Source organism: Achroia grisella, unplaced genomic scaffold, assembly GCF_030625045.1.
Source record: "Achroia grisella isolate CSIRO2021 unplaced genomic scaffold, CSIRO_AGI_Agris_v1 utg3297, whole genome shotgun sequence".
Classification (NCBI taxonomy): Eukaryota; Metazoa; Arthropoda; class Insecta; order Lepidoptera; family Pyralidae; genus Achroia; species Achroia grisella.
Genome location: NW_026712802.1, coordinates 521,863 through 546,167, shown reverse-complemented (window position 1 = coordinate 546,167; position 24,305 = coordinate 521,863). Strand labels below are relative to the sequence as shown.

General features: G+C 33.4%; 3 protein-coding genes across 9 annotated transcripts in view; 2 read left to right on the top strand and 1 right to left on the bottom strand.

Annotated features, from left to right (window-relative positions):
- Window positions 1-6,300, top strand: part of LOC131843764 (protein alan shepard) — a 146,074-nt gene extending 139,774 nt beyond the window's left edge. For 4 of the 7 annotated variants that reach the window (XM_059192505.1, XM_059192501.1, XM_059192506.1 and 1 more), the window contains 6 exons: window positions 165-289; window positions 2,073-2,267; window positions 2,716-2,862; window positions 3,845-4,132; window positions 4,755-4,793; window positions 5,496-6,300. In XM_059192505.1, coding sequence (XP_059048488.1) covers window positions 165-289; window positions 2,073-2,267; window positions 2,716-2,862; window positions 3,845-4,132; window positions 4,755-4,793; window positions 5,496-5,630 — 929 coding nt within the window. In that variant the 3' untranslated portion in view covers window positions 5,631-6,300. The remainder of the gene's footprint in view (window positions 1-164; window positions 290-2,072; window positions 2,268-2,715; window positions 2,863-3,844; window positions 4,133-4,754; window positions 4,794-5,495) is intronic. The other 3 variants (XM_059192503.1, XM_059192502.1, XM_059192504.1) reach the window with 3 other exon arrangements.
- LOC131843768 (ribosome biogenesis protein WDR12 homolog) overlaps window positions 1-15,586 on the bottom strand; it is a 258,938-nt gene extending 243,352 nt beyond the window's left edge. The window contains exons 1-9 of the mRNA XM_059192513.1: window positions 15,421-15,586; window positions 15,022-15,321; window positions 13,921-14,061; window positions 13,034-13,209; window positions 12,889-12,953; window positions 12,553-12,697; window positions 12,270-12,371; window positions 11,580-11,709; window positions 10,608-10,767 (exon numbers count right to left, since the gene is read on the bottom strand). Coding sequence (XP_059048496.1) covers window positions 10,623-10,767; window positions 11,580-11,709; window positions 12,270-12,371; window positions 12,553-12,697; window positions 12,889-12,953; window positions 13,034-13,209; window positions 13,921-14,061; window positions 15,022-15,321; window positions 15,421-15,476 — 1,260 coding nt within the window. The 5' untranslated portion in view covers window positions 15,477-15,586 and the 3' untranslated portion in view covers window positions 10,608-10,622. The remainder of the gene's footprint in view (window positions 1-10,607; window positions 10,768-11,579; window positions 11,710-12,269; window positions 12,372-12,552; window positions 12,698-12,888; window positions 12,954-13,033; window positions 13,210-13,920; window positions 14,062-15,021; window positions 15,322-15,420) is intronic.
- A 307-nt stretch (window positions 15,587-15,893) lies between these two features.
- Window positions 15,894-23,190, top strand: LOC131843762 (WD repeat-containing protein 75). Its single transcript, XM_059192499.1, has 11 exons — window positions 15,894-16,126; window positions 16,240-16,447; window positions 16,711-16,991; window positions 17,395-17,585; window positions 18,171-18,335; window positions 19,033-19,220; window positions 19,364-20,131; window positions 20,703-20,844; window positions 21,458-21,600; window positions 21,768-21,956; window positions 22,747-23,190. The coding sequence occupies exons 1-11, from the start codon at window positions 16,020-16,022 to the stop codon at window positions 23,038-23,040; spliced, it is 2,676 nt and encodes an 891-aa protein (XP_059048482.1). The 5' UTR covers window positions 15,894-16,019; the 3' UTR covers window positions 23,041-23,190.
- The last annotated feature ends 1,115 nt before the right edge of the window (window positions 23,191-24,305 follow it).

Here is a 24,305-nt window from a genome sequence, read left to right as displayed (position 1 = left end):
ACATTAATATATTATTCAGATCTATTTTATAGCTGTTTTTCACTTTTAAGAATTTAGATGTCCTGTTTAAAAAGCATGTATCATCAGACTTTTTTTTTATTACTAATCCTCAAATGTTTGAGAAACCCCATAATTATGAAGGTGTTTCAATTTTGTTCCAACAGGTTACGGTTTTGTAGATTTTGAAACAATCGCATCAGCGGAGGCAGCTGTTAAAGGATTACAAGCCAAAGGTGTTCAGGCCCAGATGGCTAAAGTGGGTATCTGGTTCCTGCGTAGACTGAACCGTGTACGTTGTGCATGCAAGTAATACTATTTATGACTAACCGCCTGCCCCTAATCCGCTCTCACAAACACCTACAACTCCACTACAATAACAACCATATATTATATGAATACCTAAAACCATTCATACTTCTGTCCACTGTCCAGGAAAAGTAAGTAGCTTTTAGTAGTTAATTAATGTTTAACTTGTATATATGATTTTTGATGATATGTCATGTGAAATTTCATATCCAATTTGAATATACCAGTATTCAATTAGAATATATGTAACAGAAGTGTAAAGCTATTTAGTTTTCTTATTCCCTATCCAAAACTCAAAATATTATCCTTAAGTACCTACTCATAGCTTTAGTATTTTAACTTATCTATACTAATCAAGTGCTGTAATACATAATTATTACGCATTACAACAAGCAGTATTCTTTAACTACTACATAAACTAGATTTGAAATATTATACCTAATTGCCTAACCCACTTCTGCATCATAGCATTAACATCCTTTCCTGTGTTGTTCTAGAGGAAGTTTTAGAACATTCAGATTCTTTAATGCATATTGTTTATATAATCCAATAGATGTGTGACATTACTTAGATATAGTAGGCTCTATGTTTAGATGGTCCACATATAGAAGGCGATAGCATTTGATCCGCGCTGGTGGTACTACTTACTACCGCATAAACGCCTTATTATTCTATCAATTAATTATGGACAATACCAACAGAGACAATTCGGTACGTCACCGGTATCTCATACATTGTAACACTATAATTGTGTTGTAAGTATTTATTCCCTTCAATGATACGCATATACGATGCAAATATAACGCTTACTTAATTCTATACTTCAAATATTGTTTCATCTAATTAATTCTGTAATATTGTCGTTTGCTTCAGCGTTATAAAATATATAATTGTATTACCGCTATTGGGCTCGGGTTTACTATGCTTTCGATATTAAATTAGAGTGTATGCGACTTAACTAGCTTCATAATCTATGCTGATGTATATTATGCCCATCTGGTTGATAACACTTACCTAATACTATTTAGTACATTAGTTCAATATGCTGGTTTACGTCAGTGCTGGCTTCAGTGTCTAGATAATCTATGCGGGCTTCAAGCTGATTTTGTAATACATATTCTGTGGAACATCTTTCCGTTCACTGTATAATATAATAAACGCTTAGAAGTATGAAATATCAACCAAAATCTATTATCTGCGAACAAATAATAATTGCAAGGATGCTTGTGTGCAGTCAGTGTCGTGTACTAAAAATATTAAATTAACAACAAGTAGATTTGCTTATCACCTATCATTCTCACTTGTCAAAGCAACGCTGACTATGTACACTTATCATAAAGATACTTGTATATTAAACTGTATAGGTACTTAACCTTTGTCAATACCGTAAATACTTACTTAAATATGTATTTAAACGGGGCCTTTATATCGTACGTCGAAACGGTTAAGTTCTGAAATATTAGTGAAAATATACCTAATATTTGAGGGTTTGAAAGTAAGCCTGATATCAAATTTGCAATAGATTCTCCTCCAACTTATGAAACAATGAAAATGCTTTAGGCCGCATTTACACCTTTTTACTCACGCAAGAGCTTTATGTAAGTAACTGACGATAAAATCATATGATAATTTACTGACTAATTTTTTTTCATTTTTAAAATCGTCTGTTAATTATGTAAGACACAGTGTTCGTAAAACTTATAGGTGTAAACGCGGCCTAATAATATCAGAGCAGATTCTTCACTGTTTCTCCTGGGCTTTTACAGCAACAAGAACAAGACCCCACCAACTTATACATGGCGAACCTGCCGCCACATTTCAAGGAGAACGATGTGGACCAATTGCTCGCGAAATTTGGGCAAGTTGTATCAACGAGGATCTTGCGTGACACCCATGGGCATAGCAAAGGTGTGGGCTTCGCAAGGATGGAGTCGAGAGAGAAATGCGAACAGATTATTCAAGTGAGTCAGAGAACCTTTTTTGCCAATAATAAGTACACAGATATAAATGAGTGTCTGTAGATACAATAAATATTTTTGGAAAAAAGATTTAGTACTTATAATACCGAGCTCCAAAAGTACTTTTTATTTTTGTCTACTTGTCAATGCATGTGTGGATGATAATTCGACCGGTTTAAGTGCGGTTTTCACTGTTTTATTCTAACACACATCCCGAAACATTTAGTGCTTAATTTTTTATAATGGTTTTACAAATAAAAATGGAGCATTGGAATTTTTTAATATAATTTCTAATATAATAGTGATGTTAATAATTTTGAGTAACTTGGTTTTTATTAAAATTAAACAGTACAGTCGACTCATACCCACTATGTAATAATGATACTACACTAAACAGTCATAGTTTATAGTTTTTACGAAGTTATATTTAACTATAAATGACAAATTCCAGATGTTTAATGGGAACGCAATTCCCGGTGCGAAAGAACCTCTGCTTGTTAAGTTCGCTGATGGTGGTAATAAGAAAAAGGCGCTGTACAACAAACAAAACGAAAATAACGGCAGAGTGTGGCGAGATAACAACGAATCCATTACGCAGGTAACATGCAGCCTATGCTATATGATTGAAAATGTTCAATACTACCTAATATAATCGGCACTGTTTCCTGATTAAGACTGTAAAAGTCATCGGCGTGGATACGCTAAGTTATGTTTTGATTGAAGGGTGAAATAAGGTTGTGAAATCACAGGCGTCACCTGATAACTTGATAATGTACAGCTATATAATTAAATATGTAAAGATGTACCTAACGCTCACTGTTCCCCGCGTAAGAGTAAATCATCTGCGATGTCATCTAATATGTGTTTTTATTGAAGGGTGATAAGACGGTGAAATCACAGGCGTCACCGGATAACTTGATATCCGTGGTGCTGTTCATGTATAAAGGCGATGACTGTAACTTACCACCTTTCTAGGTGGTGGTTTGATTGCCATTTGTGCCAAAACTGTTATGTATATTATAAAAAAAAGCAATAATTGCATTGCATACGTAAATTTTATTGCGATACGACGATAAAATATAACCTAGGTACTGTTTATCATTTCATCAATCAATATAAATAAGCATTCTACGATGACGAATATGCCGGTCGCAGTACTATAAACATGAGGTTTGTTTAGGTGTTTGTTAATCAATCAAGTCTAAACGGTTGAACGGACTCGAATGTTTGGCACATAGTTGCAGTATAATTGTATATAAACATATCTTAATACAGGTAAAACTAACTTATGAGTTCAGAGTTATCTATTATTTTTAAGTTTCGTAGTACCGAATGATACCAACAAGGATACAATGATGCAGGAACTTTACTATCACTTTCTGTGTTTCTGTCTAATATTGTTAACCACAGAGTATACATCCTGCCATTGTCTCAATGTTATGTAAACTACTACGTATTTACCTGTATGTAATTTAATCCTGCTATGTAATTTTTTTCAATGATGTTCTCATTTCACCTCACTGACTAGTATTCGAACTCAGTGAGAATGCGTGCTGTTTTCGTTTAAGTATTTGGTGTAGGTGATGATGTTGTGTGCGCAGGTGATGAGCGCGGGCGGCATGTACGCGGGCGGCGTGGGTGGCGCGGGCGCGGGCGGCGAGTGCGCGGGCGTGTACCGCAGCGGCGCCGGCATGTACAGCGTGACGGCGTTCCACCACCCGCAGCTGCACCACCACCACCACGCCGGCCACCCAGCCGCCTGGCTGGCGCCCTACCCCGCCATCATCCCCTCCGCGCACCCTGCGCATCACGCCGCGCACGCCGCGCACCCCGCTCACATACCCATCGACTCGGTGCCTAGCCAATACGTGAGTAGACAAAAAAAAAAGACGAGCCCTCAGTATGGTGACGATATTATTATTTTTTTATTGATAATGGAATGGTCCACCCGCCTGCGCTAAAGGTTCGCACTGGCGTGGCATCAGTGGTGAATAAATATGAAGTCGAGTCAATTAGTCCACTGTGACAAATTCACCAGAAACTTAACACGAAGTTTTTCAGGGGGAACCGCGTGGAGGTTAACCTGACATGGTACATTGCTAGTAATGTGGTCATCAGTCCACATTACTTACAATCCCTTTCTCCCCTACAAGGTAAATTGCGACATATTACTCAATCATACTGGACAAATTTGGTAGAAATACCAAACTTTAATATAATTGAAACTGGAAATGACCCCGCCATTGTCATTTAGAATTGTGATTAAATTTGGTATTTATATCTTTAGGCCAGTACAATAAATGTGAAAGTTTGGAAACATATTTACTACTGGATCGCATGTAAATACCTGAATAGAATTGTACATTACAAAGTCGAATAGAACAAAAATTTTAAATATAAATATCAAAGATCTACAAAGCGGACAGGAATGTAACATACAGTCAAATAAAAAATATATATAATGACTGATGTACCTATTCTGTTTTCCAGGTAAACTGGGACAGCATAAGGCAGGAAAGTGAATTATACGTGAGTTCTATATTTTGTATCGAAGCAAACGCTCTAACCTTCACAAATCCCCGTGCTCACGACCCGTCGCTCTTAATTAAATCTCGCTTTCACATGCTAAGCTAAAATATGTTGTATCTAACTATAACACATTTGATCGTATATAGTATTATTTTTGTTTGTCTGAAGCTTGTGTGACTAACCAAGTATGTGATACCGAACATACATTCGAGTTGGTCAAATGCGTTACAATTAGAATAATTGGTTCCAACGCCACCTAACTATCTTCAAATGGGGTGGGGAGTAGCAACTAAATGTCCATTCGGGCAAGCTGACAACTAACCGTGTGTATGCTACCAGCCTAAATATAAAACAATTAGTGACGCACACGAAGGTCTAAACGATTAACACAGGACAGCTACTTACCATCTGAAACAAAGCTATAATATTCTGATGTATGACAGTATTAGTTCAAAACTAACGAAGTAAGAAGTGTAGCTAGGCTCTATGTCCTAATATGTATCACATGTTGTAATCTAAATAGCTGTCTTACTGTGGGACTACCTACTAAGCGACATAAATGGTATGGGTAGGTCTCGCAACTGCGCGAGCCTTTATTTATAATATCCATTAATGTTACATATATAAAATGTATTATTGTGTATTATGTTGTTGTACATTATTGTATTAGGATATTGACACATGTATTCGTTGGTGTTTCAGTACTTCCCGTCGCACCCTTACCAGTACTTCCCGGGTCCGACGCCGCCCATCATCCAGATGCCGATGGAGAGCGAGCACGCGTCGACGGCAGCATCCCCCGACGAGGCCTACCAGACCTACCCGCCTCCCAAGTAGACCATAAGCCACAATACTACAATCCGTGCTGTACACGAGCCAAAAATCAAAGAAACTGTGACTTTTTAAAATGTTAATTTGTTTTAGTTTTAATTTGCGGCCGTTATAGACTTCATCGAAAGCTCCGCCGGCGCGACCCGCGTCGCCGACGTCTACTAGCTACTAAGCCTAATTGTACTTGTGAAATTATCGCCTCGACTATTTATTTTTTGAGTGGGCTTCGTTTCGGATCCTCTTGGTTAACGCTGGATGTTCGATTCGCTGTGATGTTTTGATGAGGTCTTTTGACGGTTCGAGGAGAGGATTTGATGCATAGATTTAGGCAACAATCTGCAATTTTAAATGTGTTTTTACATTATAATTTTATTATTGTTTTATAAAAGATAAATTTTAGATTTTTAGAGACAGGATTGGAGGTGTTGACAAGATTATTTAAGATAGTTAGGTATTTATTTTAGTATAGTATAATTTCATTGCTGAAATTTAAAAATGATAGTCTCGTCTTCGGATGAGAGATATTGACAAAATTTTACTTTTAATCAGTGTCATATTAAAAAATATAAGAAACCTGAACACTAGATTGAATAGTTGAGCGGATTGAACATTACAATATCAAACAAATATGTGCAATCACTAGACACACTCAGAATCTGTATATATATATATATATATATATATATATATATATATATATATATATTTTCAAAATATCCTTTTATGGCAAAAACGTTGGTTTTTAACATCAGCCATACCGAGGAAAGCAATATCTAAGGAGTTGGTTAGGAAGGAATGGTCATATCATGTGGAATCAAAGATTTATTATACTAACAAATTTGTAAAGAGTAATGAAATATGACTTATCGTGTAAAAGTTAGGAAAGATGGATTAGCGTATCGGGTAGGTCTTGTACGATGAATATATTATCACGGAGATTTAGAATCTTCCGTTAGCGTATTTATAAAATACAAACGAAAGAGTATCTATATTGTCATGTTGTAGAGAAACAGTGACGCAGCTTGCAAGGGGAACGTCAATCATTAGCTTCCTTTACGACAGTCGTCATTCGGCGTAGCTGCTACTTCCACTTGTTGGTCGTGACTTATGTTGTATATGTGTGTATGTTATAATGTGTTTGGCATGGTGCTTTAATATTTTATTTCAAAAATGGTACTATAATACATATACAGTATTATCTATTTAAATACATTGAAATTTACAAGTTATGCCGGCGTAAGTTTCCAACATTCGTATGTTTTAATAATTTAAATTTAAACAAATTGTTATGTATTTATCAAACCTTAACATTAATTTGCCTGGACATCAAGGCTCATCGAGTCATCACTCAGCATTACTGATGATGTCAAAAGAATTTACCTCAGTAGGTATATTCAAATTTTTTACTAGCAACAAAATGGGATTATGCTTTTCATCATCACAATTAACTTGGGATTGTATTTTTCTTCTTTACAAATTTGCACACACAATTTCAATAACCAATAATATTGTTGCCAAACCAAAAAACAGACTGAACTTAAGTATACTGTTCACATATTTCACCTATTTTATTTTCATTCAATTTACATGATATTAATTATATGCCTACATATGTAATTAGTATATGTAGGTACTCGCTACAGCATCAATAATAAGAGCATGAATAGACACTCGAGGCATGCGACTGCCGAGTGGTTAGATAAGTTGAGTGGTGACGTCTGCGCTAGTAAGCACAACAGTGCTGTAATATGGCAACATTTAGCAATAAGCAGTTGTATGTAAAGTCTATTTATACAATTTACGAGTCTATACAAATTTTTGTACGTTGAAAACTCATGTTGAAATACGTGAATAATGAAGTGATCCTTTTTTGAGAATCATGTACTGAGTCAACTATAGTAATTATTTTGTAGGCGGTCGGCACATTCCACTAGAAAGAAAACTTCAAACAAAATTCCACGATTGATTTCCACATTATAAATTGTAATGGATTTGAAATCCAAAGTGTATTGACACCTTTTTGGTGTAAAAAAACACTTTTTGTACCATCACGTAGGTTTTGGGTACACTTTATGACTTTATATGAAATTTGATATTTTTATATTGAATATATATAAATTATACATGGATATGTATACATGTATATACATTGTTGATGGGTACGAGTAAAAACCTACTATATCGCAACTGTTTAATTCTATTTTGGCACGTCAGAGTTTCATCAGAACCAAAGTATACAAATCATTAAAGTCGAATAAGAAGTAGGAAAATATTTATACAACTCAGGGACTGAAGACTAGTTAAATGTTTGATATATTAACTGTATTTTAACTGACGATTAAGCTGTAATCACTCCTCTTTATTCAAAACCTGTGAACATACTCTGATTAACACGAGACTCAAAATAAGACTAGCTAGCGGCAGGTTTTGAATGAATAGATTTTGAATGACTAAGTAGATCTGTACATCTGTTTACTCTATTTGATTTCATTCAGAAAAAGGCTGTTAAATATTACTATTGTTAAAAAATTACTTTTTGACTTGTACATAAATTTAGCTCGTGACTTTATCAATCGTTTATGTAAACAAGTTTCACGTAGAGGCACTACAAGGGACATTACGTCCAGTACTTAAACTCGAGCAAGTTTAAAGCACGTAGCTCCGTAGAGACTAGCTGACTGCCCGATTATTTGATCGAAACGAGTCAACGGCGCATTGGTTCTTAATCAAACTATTACTCACGTCACAAAGGCTAAGGAAAAGTGAGATTTTTATTAGTGTAACGTTTGAGATAACGTACTGAACCATAATACTCCGAAGATCAGTATTATTCTTACATAATTTCTGATCAAGCCAAATTTATTGAACTGATTAAAAACCGCCTTTACTTCTTGTGAAATATGAATAACCACGAAGTGCAATGTAGTACCGAGTGTTGCGTGGTACTTAGTTAAGTAATTTGATCGTTTAGTGTTCGACGTACACTGTGGCTTCCTGTAAAAGCAGTCTTCCGATAGATATTTCTGGTGAACGTTTTGCATTTAAAAATTTAAATCAATATATTAAACATTATTTATTTCACTGATTAAGATGTTTACACCCTTATATTGTTCGTGCCGTTTATGGACCAACCTTGTGCGTCCCATTCTCAAAGAGAAATTGTTTTCATTCCAAAAGACAAATCGTTGTTCCTTTTTATAACTATATTAATGCAAATAATTAGAATAGACACACCAAATTAAGTGACTTGTAACATAGCGTGACATCAAGCCTATTGTATAAACATCGATATGGGCTAATTAATATAGCTTGAAATTATTTTTCTAATGCTTTCCTTCCATTTTAAGCAATAAAATTAATTTGATGGTAGTGCCTTCAGCTTCCTTTGTATAATAATGATCAGATGAAATACAATATAGCAGTTGCATGTGCTTTACACAATATTTTTACAGGTAATAGAGAACTTACCATATTCATAAACGTAGCGATAATGTAAAAACTATGTTTAAAATATTTTGTGACAACTTAAACCAAGATAATGTGGCTGTCTAATCGTTGCATTTTTCACACATGATAAAAAAAAGAATTGGGTAGTATATCGTAGATGTTCCTAACTCACTTCAGCGTTCTTAGCATGTGTGATATAAACAAATTGTTTGAGATTACGACGGACGATGATTTGTTAATAGCGGGCACTGCGAATAGAGAAAGCACAAAACGATGCAGGTCGAGGAACCAATTGTTAATAACCAAAACTGATTCAACTAAAAATCATGTCGATAAATATAATTGAAGTGTTAAGTAAATGTTATGTAATAAGTCGTTAATTATAAGAGAACGGTCGACTGGTTTTGAATCGATCAATGAATAATGAAGCTATAGGAACGGCGACAAAGATGGCTAGTTTGTAGACACTAGGCTTAACTATAGATAGGATAGAATAGTAAAAAATGTTGCGATGCTAAGTTAGATAGTGTAGGACTCTAGATTAATATATTTGGAAATGGTGCGCGGGGCGTGCGCGCCGCCTGTCGGCTCTAGGGTAGTTTCCTTTGTTAGTTAATTTACTTTGAATGGACTGAAGCCGACACGAGGCGCGCGCGCATCGCGTCCACGTTAGTATTTAAGGAAAATCTAAGGAATTTAGTAAACACATGGGATAAGTTTCAGTTAACAAGTTTGCTTTCACCTCTTTTGTTATGTAGTTGACTAAGTGTAAAGAAAGAAAAGTAAAAAAATCTGTCGGAGGTGTCGATACGAATGTATTTGTCCAATTTGTGTATTATTATAGTGTGGTGTTTTACCCAGAAAACTAGTCTAGACAGTAGTATAGTTTAGTTAAAAATTTAGTTAGGTAGTCTAGAAATACGAAATGCAAAATAAAACTCCATAAAATGTAAAAAAAAAGTGAAATGAAATTGTTGGTAAGAAAGAATATTTTTAAGGGACATGTTGCTTCGTTGTGTTATGATTGTGAGGTTTGGCATAACTATGATAATAGTGTAAAAGCATTTCTCGCAGAGAAAAGACATAGGGGAAAGTTATTGTATCTATTTTGTTACAAAGTGTTTGCAAGTTTCTATTTGTGCTATGAGCATTTTATGTCACCGGCATTATTTATAGTTATGCTGAATGGATACTAAAATAATATATAAATAAATCAAAATGGTACTAAGAAGCATGTTTTATTGTGACGAGTCATGTTCCTTTGCATTGAACATATTTTGTAACAGCAAATGATTGAAATAAAACAAGCGAAACCAAATCTAGTTCATTATTTTATTATCTGTCCAATTTACAAATCCCTCCTTAATTATAGTTACATGTAAAAGTATACCTAATACATGTAACTATAACAGTGATATCTTACTCGTAACAAATACCATGTAGTCTGGGAAAATTCAATTCAGCAATAAAACATCAGAATATTTAAAATATATAATATTGTAACTTTTATTATAAATGCTTATATTATGTACTTGAACAATTCTTTTAATATTACGAGCTGGATAACGCATGTTTAGCTTTAAATATCCTGAGGGTGTTATCACATGAGCCACTGATCAAAAGCGTAGGATTCGACCAGTCGCAGCAAAGCACTTTGTCTTCGTGACCGCTCAGATCGTACAGAGGCGTTCGTGGACTAAAAAAGAAAAACATGTCAACATTAATATATATATCATAGTAGCTTCATGGGACACTCAGATTGGGACAGATTACTCCTGTTGGACATGCCTTTATACCAATTTTATCAATCTTATAAATACATAAAACGAGAACACCTAACCCTCTGACTCATCAACGCCCAGCTTAAACCTTTCACCTGGAAAGCTAACCAAAATTTAGTAGTTATGTCTTCAGAGTTTGTATGAACAAACTATTGAGTAGACATTCAGACATAATATTCGAACGAAAATAGCTTAAAATAATTAACTATACATGTATTTTATGGCAGGATAAGAATCCATTATGTATATCATAGATGTCTAATAGCAAATTATAATATGCATGATACTATTCATATCACTAGAGCAATAGTTACTAAGTAAACACCGCTGTTAACACAGCAACAGTGACTTTACTTTTTAACTGTATATATAGTAAGGGTGGTGAGGTCAAATGAAACTACATCCAGAAAAAGAGAAACAGAAATAATATAAATATATGCATTTTTGAATAATCATTTTTATCTTCCATCCATTAGGAACACAGATTCCTATTATATTCGTCTTAAATAAATGATTACATCCACAATTTTTTTAAGGTTTTGTGTGTGATCGATTTTTATACTGTTCTATAATAATAGTATCAATTAGTTTCTCATTAATGATTTTGAAATATGGAATGAATGCGATGTTAGTAAGCAATGCAAGAGTGAAAAAAGGCGCGAAACGAAACTATGTCATGTATATGTCAATCGTTTCTAAAGTAAAACGGTAAGTCGTAGTAACCAACCTTCTCGTCTCCCATAGTTTAACTTGCCCGTCATAACCAGCCGACAGGAAAAGAGTGTCACGTGTCTTTGACCAGCGTACTGACTGTACCCAACCCGTGTGTGAAGTGAATGTTGTCTTTACAATGCTTTCTGAAAAACAGATTAATGCACAGACATAAACAAATGTGGCAGTGTTAATATAAGGGTGAAAGGGAATTGTTAAAGGGAATGTGGACTGATGACCCCATTGTTAGCAATTCCCCTGCAAACCATCATGACAATGTCTTAGTGATTTTGTCACCATGGGCTAACTGACCTGACCTTCTCATATACATCTCTACCCTGCTAGCGTAAACCGACGTGAGTACCAATTAAAAAAAAACGTCACGTGATCATGACTTCACGTCACATCTTGCCGTCATTACGTCTAATTGATTTGACTTGGATTGATTGATTCGACACTATACATTTTTAATTTATTTAAATTAAATTAACGTTATGTATACTTTAACTATTGTTTTCAATCTTCGTCCTCCCTACCTTCCTCTAAGACACAAGATCTAATTATTACCGCAAATACTCAGCATTCTAATTCCTCCTTTAAAATTTGCATTGAATAACGCACAAGACACATTTTAATTTGAATATACTTATGAAGTTATGTCTTTTATTATCTACACAATTAATTATATATACATGTATTACGTTACCTGTAGATCTGGGATCGTAAAGTCTTAAGTGTCGGTCTGCTGATGCAGTGATTAGTGTATTGTTTATTGGTGACCAGTCGACATCAAAAAATGCCTTATTACCTAGAAAAACAGATATACATATCAGCATAAAATGATACATAGAATATAATTCAGATTAATAATAACAGTCAGAGACAAGAATTAAACCTATTATTCAACACAGTTAAAATTTGAGATAGTAACACTTTACTTGAGTACTTAATGAAGATGATAGTCATTTTTTATTAGTAATAAAACTCACCAGCTATTTCTTGTTTAATGCCACCAAGCTCACAATCCCATAACTTGAGCAAATGATCCCAACCACTAGAAAGTATTGTATTGAAGTCCATCCATTGTACAGCAGACACAGCTTCCCGATGACCTTTTAATGTGGTTAAAGCCTCCTGTAATTGTTAATATATAAATTAAATATATATTTTTTCATGTTATGTTCTGTCATCACATACACTACAAACATATGCAAAGCAAGGGTGAGTTACTAGTATTGTTATAGTTACGAAATTTACAATACTAACTTAATTACGAGAATGAAATATATGATAATTTTGAATTCTTAAAGTATTATTCTACTAACTCTTGTATTGCCGTGTTCTGGTTTACTTTTCTTCTTTGCAGGTACATTTCCATCATCTGTCAGACCTGTAAATTTAAAGATAGAAGATAAAATGTTTTTATAGACCAACAATTTAAATGCAATAAATCTGGGGAAATATACTCACTAGTACTCCACAGGCAAATATTAGTATCCCAGCTTCCAGTGGCAAACTTTTGACCATCAGCAGACACAGAGAGACACTCAACTCCTTTGTCATGACTGCGACAAGTCACTACACAGTCCACAGAGTTGCCACTAACATTCCACACCCAAAGCATTGCAGATTGGTCATGAGAACCACTGTAAAAGGAAATAATATATCAATTCATAAGTTGAAATAGAAATAGAAATAATCTTTATACAAATAAACTGAACACAAGCACTTTTGAATAGTCATGTTTAGACTCAACACAAAAAGAATGACCAAGAAACTTCTGTGTTGCTCTTTTAAATATAGTCTTGAGTCATGATAGAGTCTAGTCTCTCTTACTACTATTGCATGGTGTCTATTACTTATAATTTAAAGTAGTATAATAATTGAAGTTTCTCTAAAGAGGATTTTAACCAATGTTATCATATTAGAAAGGAATTTATTAATTCAACTCAATCATGCATGCATTGCATTCTTACAACTTATTCATGCACAAAATAAACTAAAATGATTGCTGAGGGTGATCATAAATTTCTGTGAATGACAGTGACAGAAATTAGTAAATAAAATTTAATCAGAGTAAGCACACCAGATCTTCAAAGGTTGCTATACTACAGGTTGTAATGTATATAAAATGTATAAAAAAGACTGTCTATTGTCTAAACATCTTAATGAAAATGTTACCATAGTCCAATCCTATTTATCTTTTATGAAACAATATATTAAATACACCTGAAGTTTCATAATACACTATAAATGCAATTAGCCTCTCATCTGGGCCATTTTGTATATATATTATTACTATTACTACTATTATTACTAGTTTCATAACTTAAATGTCATAAAAAACAAACTCCTACCTCACAAATACAGCCTGATCATTGCTATAAGACACCCATGATACAGCTTTGACAGGGGATGTATGGCCAGGAATTGCTAACTTGTGCTGGCCCTTTGTGCTCCAAATGTGAATACTGTTATCATAGCTACCTGAGAGGATCCTGTAAAAAAAAATCATACCAAACTTAAAAGAAATATATAAGTCAAAGTCAATAATAACCCTGAACTATCAACACAGAGAAATCTTGTCTAGCTAGCTAACTAACTAACTAGCTAAGCACACCTTGTAATATAATATATAAGTATCCATTTAACAATGGATAGAAATACTTAACTATATATTTTCTGTAAATACATAATACATATAGAAAAGAACCAGACCAATACAAACAATAATACCCATGTGTTCAAATGTACTTAGCATGCAAGGTGTCAAACCCCCAACCATCAGAGGTAAGATGGTGTCCACATTGCTAAACCAACCTTAAATAACTGGGGGGAAGGGTATTGTTAGTAATGTGGACTCATGACCCCATTACTAGCAATGTACCATGTCAGGTTGACCTCCACGCGGCCTCCCCCTGGAAACCATAGTGATAAATTCCTGGTTAATGTGTCACAATGGGCTAACTGACCTGACCTCATGCTCATCTTATCATCCACCTCTGGTGCCCCACCAGCATAAACCCTTAGCGCAGGTGAGTGCACCAACCCATTATCATCCATAAAAAAACCTTATATAACTAAGTATGACTGCCTTACAATTACTTGTATCCGTAGTTGTAAACATTATGGAATAACATAATAAAGATAGCAATATCTTTATTGAATTTCATAATGTTTACATATGGTGTAACTTAACAGGTAAGTATTAATAAGTTACAATTATTATAAAAGTATATGTTCAGAGTATGTTGTGTTTATCTTTTTAAACGAAAAATATTTTAGTATTTACGTAAATACATACTTAAAAATATATATAATAACTTGCAAGTATCTTGTTAGCGTAAGTAAAATCCACTTATAAATTATTTAAATATACAGATGTGTCTGAATCTGTAAGAGTTTAGATTAATAAAAAATATACTGTATTACTATAACTAATATTACTAAATACTAACCAATTATCATATGCTTGAACAGCAGACACCCAGTCATCATGCATTAAACAATCCTGGGGAGAGGGTGCTGGGAATCTTTCTAAATACTCAACTTCTAATGTCTTTTCTGTAGATGCACCTTTTTCCTGTAAATGCTCAGCAAGAGAAGAACACAGTAATTCTCCGCATACTAGAAAGTCGAATTCAACCGCCTTTTCAATTGAGGGGTTAGTTTCCTTCAACAACGCATTTAGTAATGTGTTTAGATCTGAAGAATGAACATTACTTTGTATAGCATAGGGACTATCAGGAACCGCATACCTGCAATAAATAATTTGTTTTCACGTTGATACAAAATATATTTCGATAAGAAAATAGAACATATACATTAATGTACCGCCTGCTAAGTATGTTACTCACTGTTCCTGCTTAGTTACAAATCTCAATTGGAGTTGAGTTTCTGAAGCGTCAATCATTTTTATAATAAAAAAACGTTTTATAAATATGAAAATGAATACTTTGGTAAAATACAATAATATAACCAATAAAGCGATGAAAACATCGAAAACAACATGAACGTCATGAACATGAATGGCCACAGATCAAGCAGTCAAGTAAATGACAGATATAGACGATACGAAAATTTGGAGATTGACGTCAGCTGAAAAGTCATTCATAAAAATTACGGTAGATCCACAGTAATTACGGTATAGATACGTTCTGTCCTCAACAGTAATTTATTGTTCTGAAATGTTATCTCCAATGTCAATTGAGAATAATGATATAATTTTCTACAAAAATATCTTTATCTTTTGTTGGAATTGTGTACAATAATTTTAACATAATATTTTATTTTTTGGCAAATCCCCATGTAGTTAAAGCGTAATAAATAAATAAAACTTATAGCCAAATCGAAATGACCTCTGTCTGCAAATACTAATCTGTAGTTATTAATAATTTGAGGTTATGTTGTGCTTTTCGAATAATCACATTAAGCATTTGACTTAAATTTATTCATAATGGGTATAAAAAAATATGAAAGTATTGATGAAAATAATTATATTTTTTCTCGAAAAGGCGGTAGAAGTATTATTGAACGTCGTCCTTTGTTTTCACCTGATGGGCAGTAAGTTTTATTTAAAAAGAAATACACTACTGTTACTTTAAGCACTATTGTTATTATTAATTTATATCAAAGATTTTTGTGTATACTTAGATATTTGTATTTTTAAATTCCAGATCAGTAGCTGTAATTGTTGAAAACATAGTGCGAGTATATAATATTCAAACAGGAGACTGTGTCCGGTCTTTAGAAACTGAAACTAGTATCAATGAACTTGTAGCTATTCAATTTCCAGAAAATCAAGATTATAATTTATATGGATGTTCTGACAGAGGATGTGTTACAACATGGACTTGGGAACAAGGAGCTGTGCTCAGAGAAATTGTAATTATTAATCATAATATTACAAAACTAAAGTGTTAGTTTATATAGTTGAACCGCTAATGTTCCTGACATACACTCATCCACTGGTTCAAATATAACCCCTAGATATAGTGTCATGCCACAACCAACATATAAAAAATTCAGTAGTTGACCTGGTCAGCAGTAATATTATATAAATATGAATAGACCATGTATATTGTTGTTGTTTCACTGCCAAGCAAATATGATTGTGTAATTTATTACCTATTATTTTATATTTTCAGAATCTTAAACTCAAGCATGATTTCATTGTGACATCTTTCAACATGCTGAACAATACAGATTGTTTTATAACTGGTTGTAGATCAAATAAAATATTATCCCTATGTGTTTACTCAGTCAAGACGGGGGACCTTTTACAAACATATGATAACATGAAAATCCAAAATAACCCTATGCTCAGAGTTTCAATAGGTTATTGTAATGAACAAATATTTGCAGCTATTATAAATGGAACCACTGATCTGTACATACAAAATTTATACCAGCCTCATATTTATAATGTGTAAGTAACATGTCATTACAAATTAGAAGAAATTTAAATTTCTAATTAATAAAGTGGTGTCAAAAAATGAAATTATTAACTAAAATTCATTTTAGAAAAACACTTTAATATATCTTGTTTAATTATACTTACTGACATATAGCTACCTATATCCAAATGTATGCTGTGCTTGTAAATGTTTGCCTATGATTAACATATTCAGTGTAAGAATATAATTTATATTTTCCAATTTTAAATTTGAAATATTAAAAAATATAAATTATCTTGAACCTGACTAATATTATAATGGTGAACATTTGCATTCAGGATACATATAGCTCTTTCATTCTAAAATTTTTGAAAAACATATTAATAGCATTAAATAGTAAGTAACATTGATCTGTATGTTTTTTTTCATTTTCAGCATGAAGAGTATAAATGTATTTCGTATAACGGCTGTAGCTGCACATCATAGAGAGAATGCTATTGCTATAGGTGATGCAATAGGCAGAGTAGTCATATTTAGAGGGTATTTATTCAATAAGAAGAGCATTGGGCAGGAAGTATTGCATTGGCATTATTTACCTCCACTCGACTTGTGTTTTTCACTACAAGGTAAAATAAAATTGAGACCAGATTCAATTCATTATTCTTTATTTGCAAAAACGTGGGTACAAATTAGTTCTTATAATATGTTAATTAGAACACCATATTTGACCTAGTAGACATGAAAATATATTTATTGTACAAAAAAATTAAAACATATATCCTGTCCTTATTTTTTTATATTAATGTCAATATTAAAAGTAGTCATGAATACAATCTCTGACAATAATATGCTTTAGTAATTAAAAAAAGAGTAAGGCAGTTTTATACACAGGTCAACAAGACCTTTAATAAATGATGGAAGTTTGTTATATGTACAAGGACCTATATAAGCTTTTCGAAGCAAATGTGTTTTATGGGATATATATTTTAAATGCATGTCCTTTTAGATTTAAGAATAAATTTCTAGAAAGGAAAACTGAGTGATCAATTTATGGCAACAATGTATATGAAATTTTAGTGGTAGGATTTTGTGATGGTAACCTAACTGTGTATTGAATGATGAAGTTACTATGACCAAACACAGTGAACACTCAATATACTCACTGATATGTAGGCATGTCACGAATGTAAACCTTAAATCATTATTTCCAGGAAGCTACCTATATTCAGGTGGCATAGAAAGAGTTTTGGTCAAGTGGACGGCTGGCAATTTGACAATGAAAGTAAATGAGAAAAATTTCATACCACGTCTTCCCGGGAATGTTAGGTTCATAGTTGTTAATAATTCACACATTGCTATTACACTTTCCAACAATTGTAAGTACACAAACATATTGGTATACAAGGTACATGTGTAGCTATTATAAAATAGACTATTGTAATTCGACTTTCATTTTTCTGTTTTGAAATATAATAAGGTTCCAATATTTTGTGCCAGGAATGTATTTTTTGAAAAAATAAATATTGCGTAGTAGATTTCTGCATATTTGACTATTTTCTTTATAATGGATGATAATGGAAAGTTGCATCTGGCGGCGCTAGGAGTATATGCTAGCGGGGAACCAGTGAAGAATAATAACACGAGTACAAGGTCAAGTCAGTTTGGCCATCGTGGCAAAATTGTTGACGTCAACCTGACATGGTATATTGTTAGTATTGAGATTATTAAACTACTTTACTAAAAATCCCCTTCCCCCCATATTTGACTATTAACATCAATAGAAAATTAATTAATGTTATCCATTTAAAATAGAGTGTCAAACTTGTTGATATACCTGTTAATTATTTCGAGGCTAGAATATTACAAATAACTTCAGTAAAAACATCAGGATACCTTGCTATATTTAATGTTACTAATATATTATTCAATATATGTATAGAACATGATCTGGTTGGACGATTTTATGAGCGTATCCAAATAGGAAATTTAGGTTTTCAGTCTATTTGTTTTGTAATATTGATAAACAAATTTTACACCAGTGTACACCCTTTTTAAAAATGTATTATTATTCAGCTATGGTGATAGCGTCGGCTGACATGCGTGTTGTATGCACGATACTGGAATGCGGAGGGCTGTCGTCGGCCGCGCAAGCCATCGGCACATCACTGGTCTATCACCGCAACTTTCGGGCGTTGCTCATGGGCGGCCGATCTGGATGTCTACAGCTGTACTCTCCACAAAGCGATAAAGTTCTCTATAATGTAAGATTTCTTATTTTTCTTACCTACGTGACTTAATGTTCTAACTATGTAAATTAAGAATGTTTAGCTGTAATCTACGATTCTTTCTTTAAAAGCCACGTAACTGGACAGAAACTTTAAAATGTTGCCTCTTGTCTTTACAGATAGACATAACTAACGTAAATAGAATGATACCATCCAGGCGGAACATCCTGCCAATAGAAATTGAAGTGACATGCGTTGCCATTAGCAGTAACGGTCAATGGCTAGTCACATCGGAGTATAGAAATGATGGACGACTTTATCCCGAAGAGAAACTTAAATTTTGGGAGTATCATAAGAAAAAAACAACACCCTATCAACTTAATACTTGCGCTAACCTCTCTCACGGTGGTTGCATGATTGTGTCCTTGTCACTGAACGACGAAGGTGATCTGTGCGTGTCAGCTGGTACCGACCAAAAATTTAGGATTTGGAGAAGAGAAACCGTAGAGGACCAGAAAAAAAATGCTAGAATAAGTTGGAGTTGTGTCACAGCCTGCTACTATTCCTCAGGCGTATCACAATTTCTTTCTCACGACGTTTTGAATAAATACAAACTTGGAGAGCCATATATTAAAGATCAGGTTGATGAGTTTCCGCACTTACGCGTAGTAAAAAAAGATGACATCATAAAAAAGGTATTCAATATACATAAAGAAAAATTGGTAGAGGATCCTGAATCGGTTATCCCAGGTATGAAAGTGAGCGGTGAACACAGTATCGGCGGAGTGGATATATCTCATGATGGGTCGTTGATAGCGGCATGGTTCGGTTGCAAGCTGACGCTATGGGACACATACCTGTGCACTTTACGTACATCGCTATCGCATTTTGCACTTCGTCCTAAAGGTGTACATGTTCGTTTTGGAAATAAAGATGCCGCACATTATGTACGTATACCTTTTGTTACTATATTTGTTAGAGTACTTATTAATCTATACCTGTAGTAAATGTTTATAAAGCTACTTAATATTCACTTCACTTAATTTTTTACAGACATTTTTAATGTAATAATCGCTATAAAATACTAAGAAGGAACTTATTAAAATACGATCACGGGAATGCGTCTTTTTTCGATTCGCACAGTCAGAAATTATCCTGAGAAACGTTGATTTCTATTCTACTGTGTAATAAACTCCCCCATATCTAATAGTTTTATCATATACAGGTGGGATCAGTTACATTTTTATTGTATGTGTATAGAACCGAGGTAGGTCTAAAGGTAGGTATAAAGGTCATCTGCGTGACAAATTCACCAGGATTTTATCACAATGGTCTTCAGGGGGAACAGCGTGGGAATCAAATTGACATAGAACATTGCTAGCAATGGAATCATTAGTCTTCATTACAAAATACCCTTCCCCCCCAAATATATGTAATATACAACATATGAGTTGACAAATAAACTGCCATATATAATACGTTATATACTTGATGTTATGTAATATTTGTTGTTTACAGTTGGTGTGTACAACAAATAAGTGCTTAGCAGTGTGGAGTCTGTTGTCGTTAACTGTAAAGTGGCTTGTACAAATACAGCCTACGTGTCTCGCGGCTGATCCTTTCACAAACATAATGGCTGTTACTACTATAAATAACGACAGTCAGTATTTATTTAACTTATATACGACTTAACACTTTTATTTTCTTATTTATATATTTATAAAAGACCATCCCAAAACAATCAGCCACGGTGGTCTAGTGGTTTAGCATACCGCTTTACTTCCGATGGTCGCGGGTTCGATTCCACGCACGGTGCAAACATTGATATTTATTAGTATTAGTGTAATTATTTGTATCGGTATGGGTGTTTTCTATGTATATTATTATTTGTTATAAACATAGCTAATTGTTAATAATAATTTGAAATGATCCATGAAAATTAAATATTATATTGTAGAACTGTTTGAATTGCCTTGTGAAATTTATATATAATAGCACGTTTTTATGCCGTCAAACTGTTTGTCAACAAGCTGACACGCGATTATGTATAGCAACTAAAGAACCTCACCTCAGGGTAGCATTTAGTTAGATAAGTTCATGGGAGACTAGCTAATGTAAATATTTTCAGGTCAAAGACTGAGTTAGTGGACCTCTTGTACAAATATAAATGTACAAAAATTAGTGCCTTTGTAGAAATCGAGAAATTATTCAAAACTATTATATTTTCTCTAGTTAATGTCACACAACTAATACAATATTTGTTTATTTTTCAGTTTATGTGTTCAATCCACATAATTCTACTCCGATACTAACACAAAAGAAACTATTAGATCCTAAAACTGGTGTATTTAAACTTTGCACATTTGGCCAAAGTTCCAGTAAAGCCATAAGACTTTACGTAATGAGGAACGACTCTGTAAGTATTTTAACTATTAATAATTTAAATTAAATGTTTTGTTTGTATTAAATAAATGTTTTTGAACTGTTTTTAATTTGTGTGAATTGGACATACATTTAGAAATCTTTTAATGGTAACGGTGATAAACAATTGCAACTAGTGTATCTATTTTTATAATGTCGTAGGAAATCTACAGCATAGAACCAAAAGATAAGCAGTCGGGAAATTTGGAAGCAGTTTCCCAACGGAATCTGCCTGTGTCGAACTTCAGTTCGTTGCTCGCGCAACAAAGTTTGTCGGGAGTGAGGTCAGCACCCACGAACCATGATACAAAATACATCGACAATTCCCAAGCGAACTCTACAGTCGCACAGGTACAATGATTATTATTAATTATTTAAAATGATGTACTATCCACCATCAATCTCTACCGGGTAATGGAATTAAGTAATGGAAGCGGAATTATCGCAAATTAATCAAAAAAACTTCTTTATGTATGTGGCATAGGAAGCTTTATATTAATTATTAATTTAGGGCCCTTTATAAGGAGATAATTTTATTCTGTTTAGTTCAAAATAAATATTTTCTTTATACTTCATATTTTTTATACGTTATACCTATTAAAGAAATAACAGGAGCTTGGTATATTTAGTTCGTTATTATTGAATTATATAAAGGTATGATCGTTACTATTGAGACATCGACCTGTAACTGGCAATATAAATAAATATCAAGTATCGATAGATAAATAATTATCGAATTAGAAGTTTCCTCTTAGCCTATGTGATATTATGACATTGGTGATCATTTTGTCGTTATTTAAGACTTACTAACAATGTTTCTATATTATCGTAAACCTTTTTTAAAATATCGATCTTTTTTAACTAAACAATGTGTTTCATAAATATCGAAGTTTAGTAAGCATTCTCGATATTTTGACAGTGCTACAACCGTTATGATCATGGAGAAACTAAACAAAAGCCGGTATATATTAATAAATTTAAGGCAGACGTAGTCGTCCACACATTTCCATTTGTACTACTGAAACTCACATCATATCTGTTGAGATACGCATTTAAAAGTTAAAACGCACTTGATCAAACACGTACTTAAAACACTTTTTGAACACGATTTTATTTTATTTAGTTTTTTTTATTGTTTTAGCTAATAACGGCATCACCGCATATGGTTCCACCAGTGAGTCTCTTATCGGTCGCATTCTTACAAGACATATCAGGACAAAGAGAGATTGAAGAGACTTCTCATGAACAGGAGGAGGAGATGGTGATAGACCCTGTATCCAGTGACGATGAAGATGACATGCCCAAGCTGAATGTGCCTGCTGTTACGCAATTATGGACCCCAAATTACGAGGAAGTAAAAACGAAAAAAATCAATAAAATTATCAACGAACCGTTCTTAGACTTGCACACTACTTCCTCAATATTTAATTTGTAGTTGTATTTGAATACATTTTTTTTGTTAATAATCCGTTAATTTCAATTTTTTAATCCATTCTTCCCCAATAAAGTACCGCACGTATTATTCGACAGTCAATGAGTCACGTGTGTAAATACTTTTGTTTGTTATAAAAATTTATAGCCAGCTAGGCTTTATATTAGTGCATTGGTAGGTAGGCCTCGCCCTCTTTGGAAATGCGCCAATTAAACAGCATCTTCGGTACGGACCGTCGGGTCTGAACTTGATACTGTGAACTCACTCAGTGATAATTTATCTATCCACATAAAAGATTTTTTAAACAAGGTAATTATCTTTAGTTCATCTATTACAAAAAATTAAAGAAAAACAGTCTCTCTTTATAATTTTAGAAATATTATAAACGCGGAAATTTGCGAGTATGGATGGATAGATGATTGTCACGATGACTGACTAGATGGATGGATTAACTCTTTCACGCTAAATCTACTAAACGGATTATGATGAAACCTTACAGTAATACAGCTTATACATCAGAATAACAGGTTATAATTAAGAAAAAAGATATGTAAATGGTAAGTAAGTGTGATGCCGACGAAATTGCGCGCGTCGGCTTATGTTAGTACCTGTAGATTTTTAATAAAAAATATTGTCGGTTATTATTTAGTAGTATAAGTGAGGTGTTTTCAGGAAACTAGTCCAAATGTCCCAAATAATAAATATTAATATCTCCTAATGTCCCTATGTAGAATAGAGCCCCACCGTATTTATTATAAACTTCAGCAGATTATTTAAAAATTTGTAATAATTGTATCTTCGCCTATCAGTATTTATTTACTTTTTATTGTCGTCTTATGGTTTGCAATCTCTTTCAGACATTTGGGGGTAGACAAGATAATAAAAGGTTTACACGGATTTATTGTATTTTTTCTGGTTTTCCTAAGCTGTAGATAAAATGTAAGTATATTATGATATTCATGTAATTAATGTATATATAAGTAAACATAATGATAGAATTGCATCATATCTAACAGATAACATCCTACCTACATAGGTTAAGATTGACTGAAAGGATATTTGTACCAACTCGAAGTCACAAGTAACATATTCATAGTAAACGTATAATAATAATGAAGAACATTATTTAATAGATTTACATTGTTTTCTTTAATTCTGCCACTATTAGCTTCTCTGAAACCAATAATATATAGTACATAAAACTTATACAGATTTTGTAAATATTTGACCGTCTATGGACCGCAGTACCTATACCATTTCTGACCACC

Excerpts from the sequence above, each read along its gene's own strand:
- LOC131843762 (XM_059192499.1), top strand. The coding sequence starts at position 16,020 with ATGGGTATAAAAAAATATGAAAGTATTGATGAAAATAATTATATTTTT. Across the intron at positions 16,992-17,394 it reads CAGCCTCATATTTATAATGT|CATGAAGAGTATAAATGTAT; the intron begins GTAAGTAACATG and ends TTTCATTTTCAG. Across the intron at positions 20,845-21,457 it reads TACTACTATAAATAACGACA|TTTATGTGTTCAATCCACAT; the intron begins GTCAGTATTTAT and ends TTTATTTTTCAG.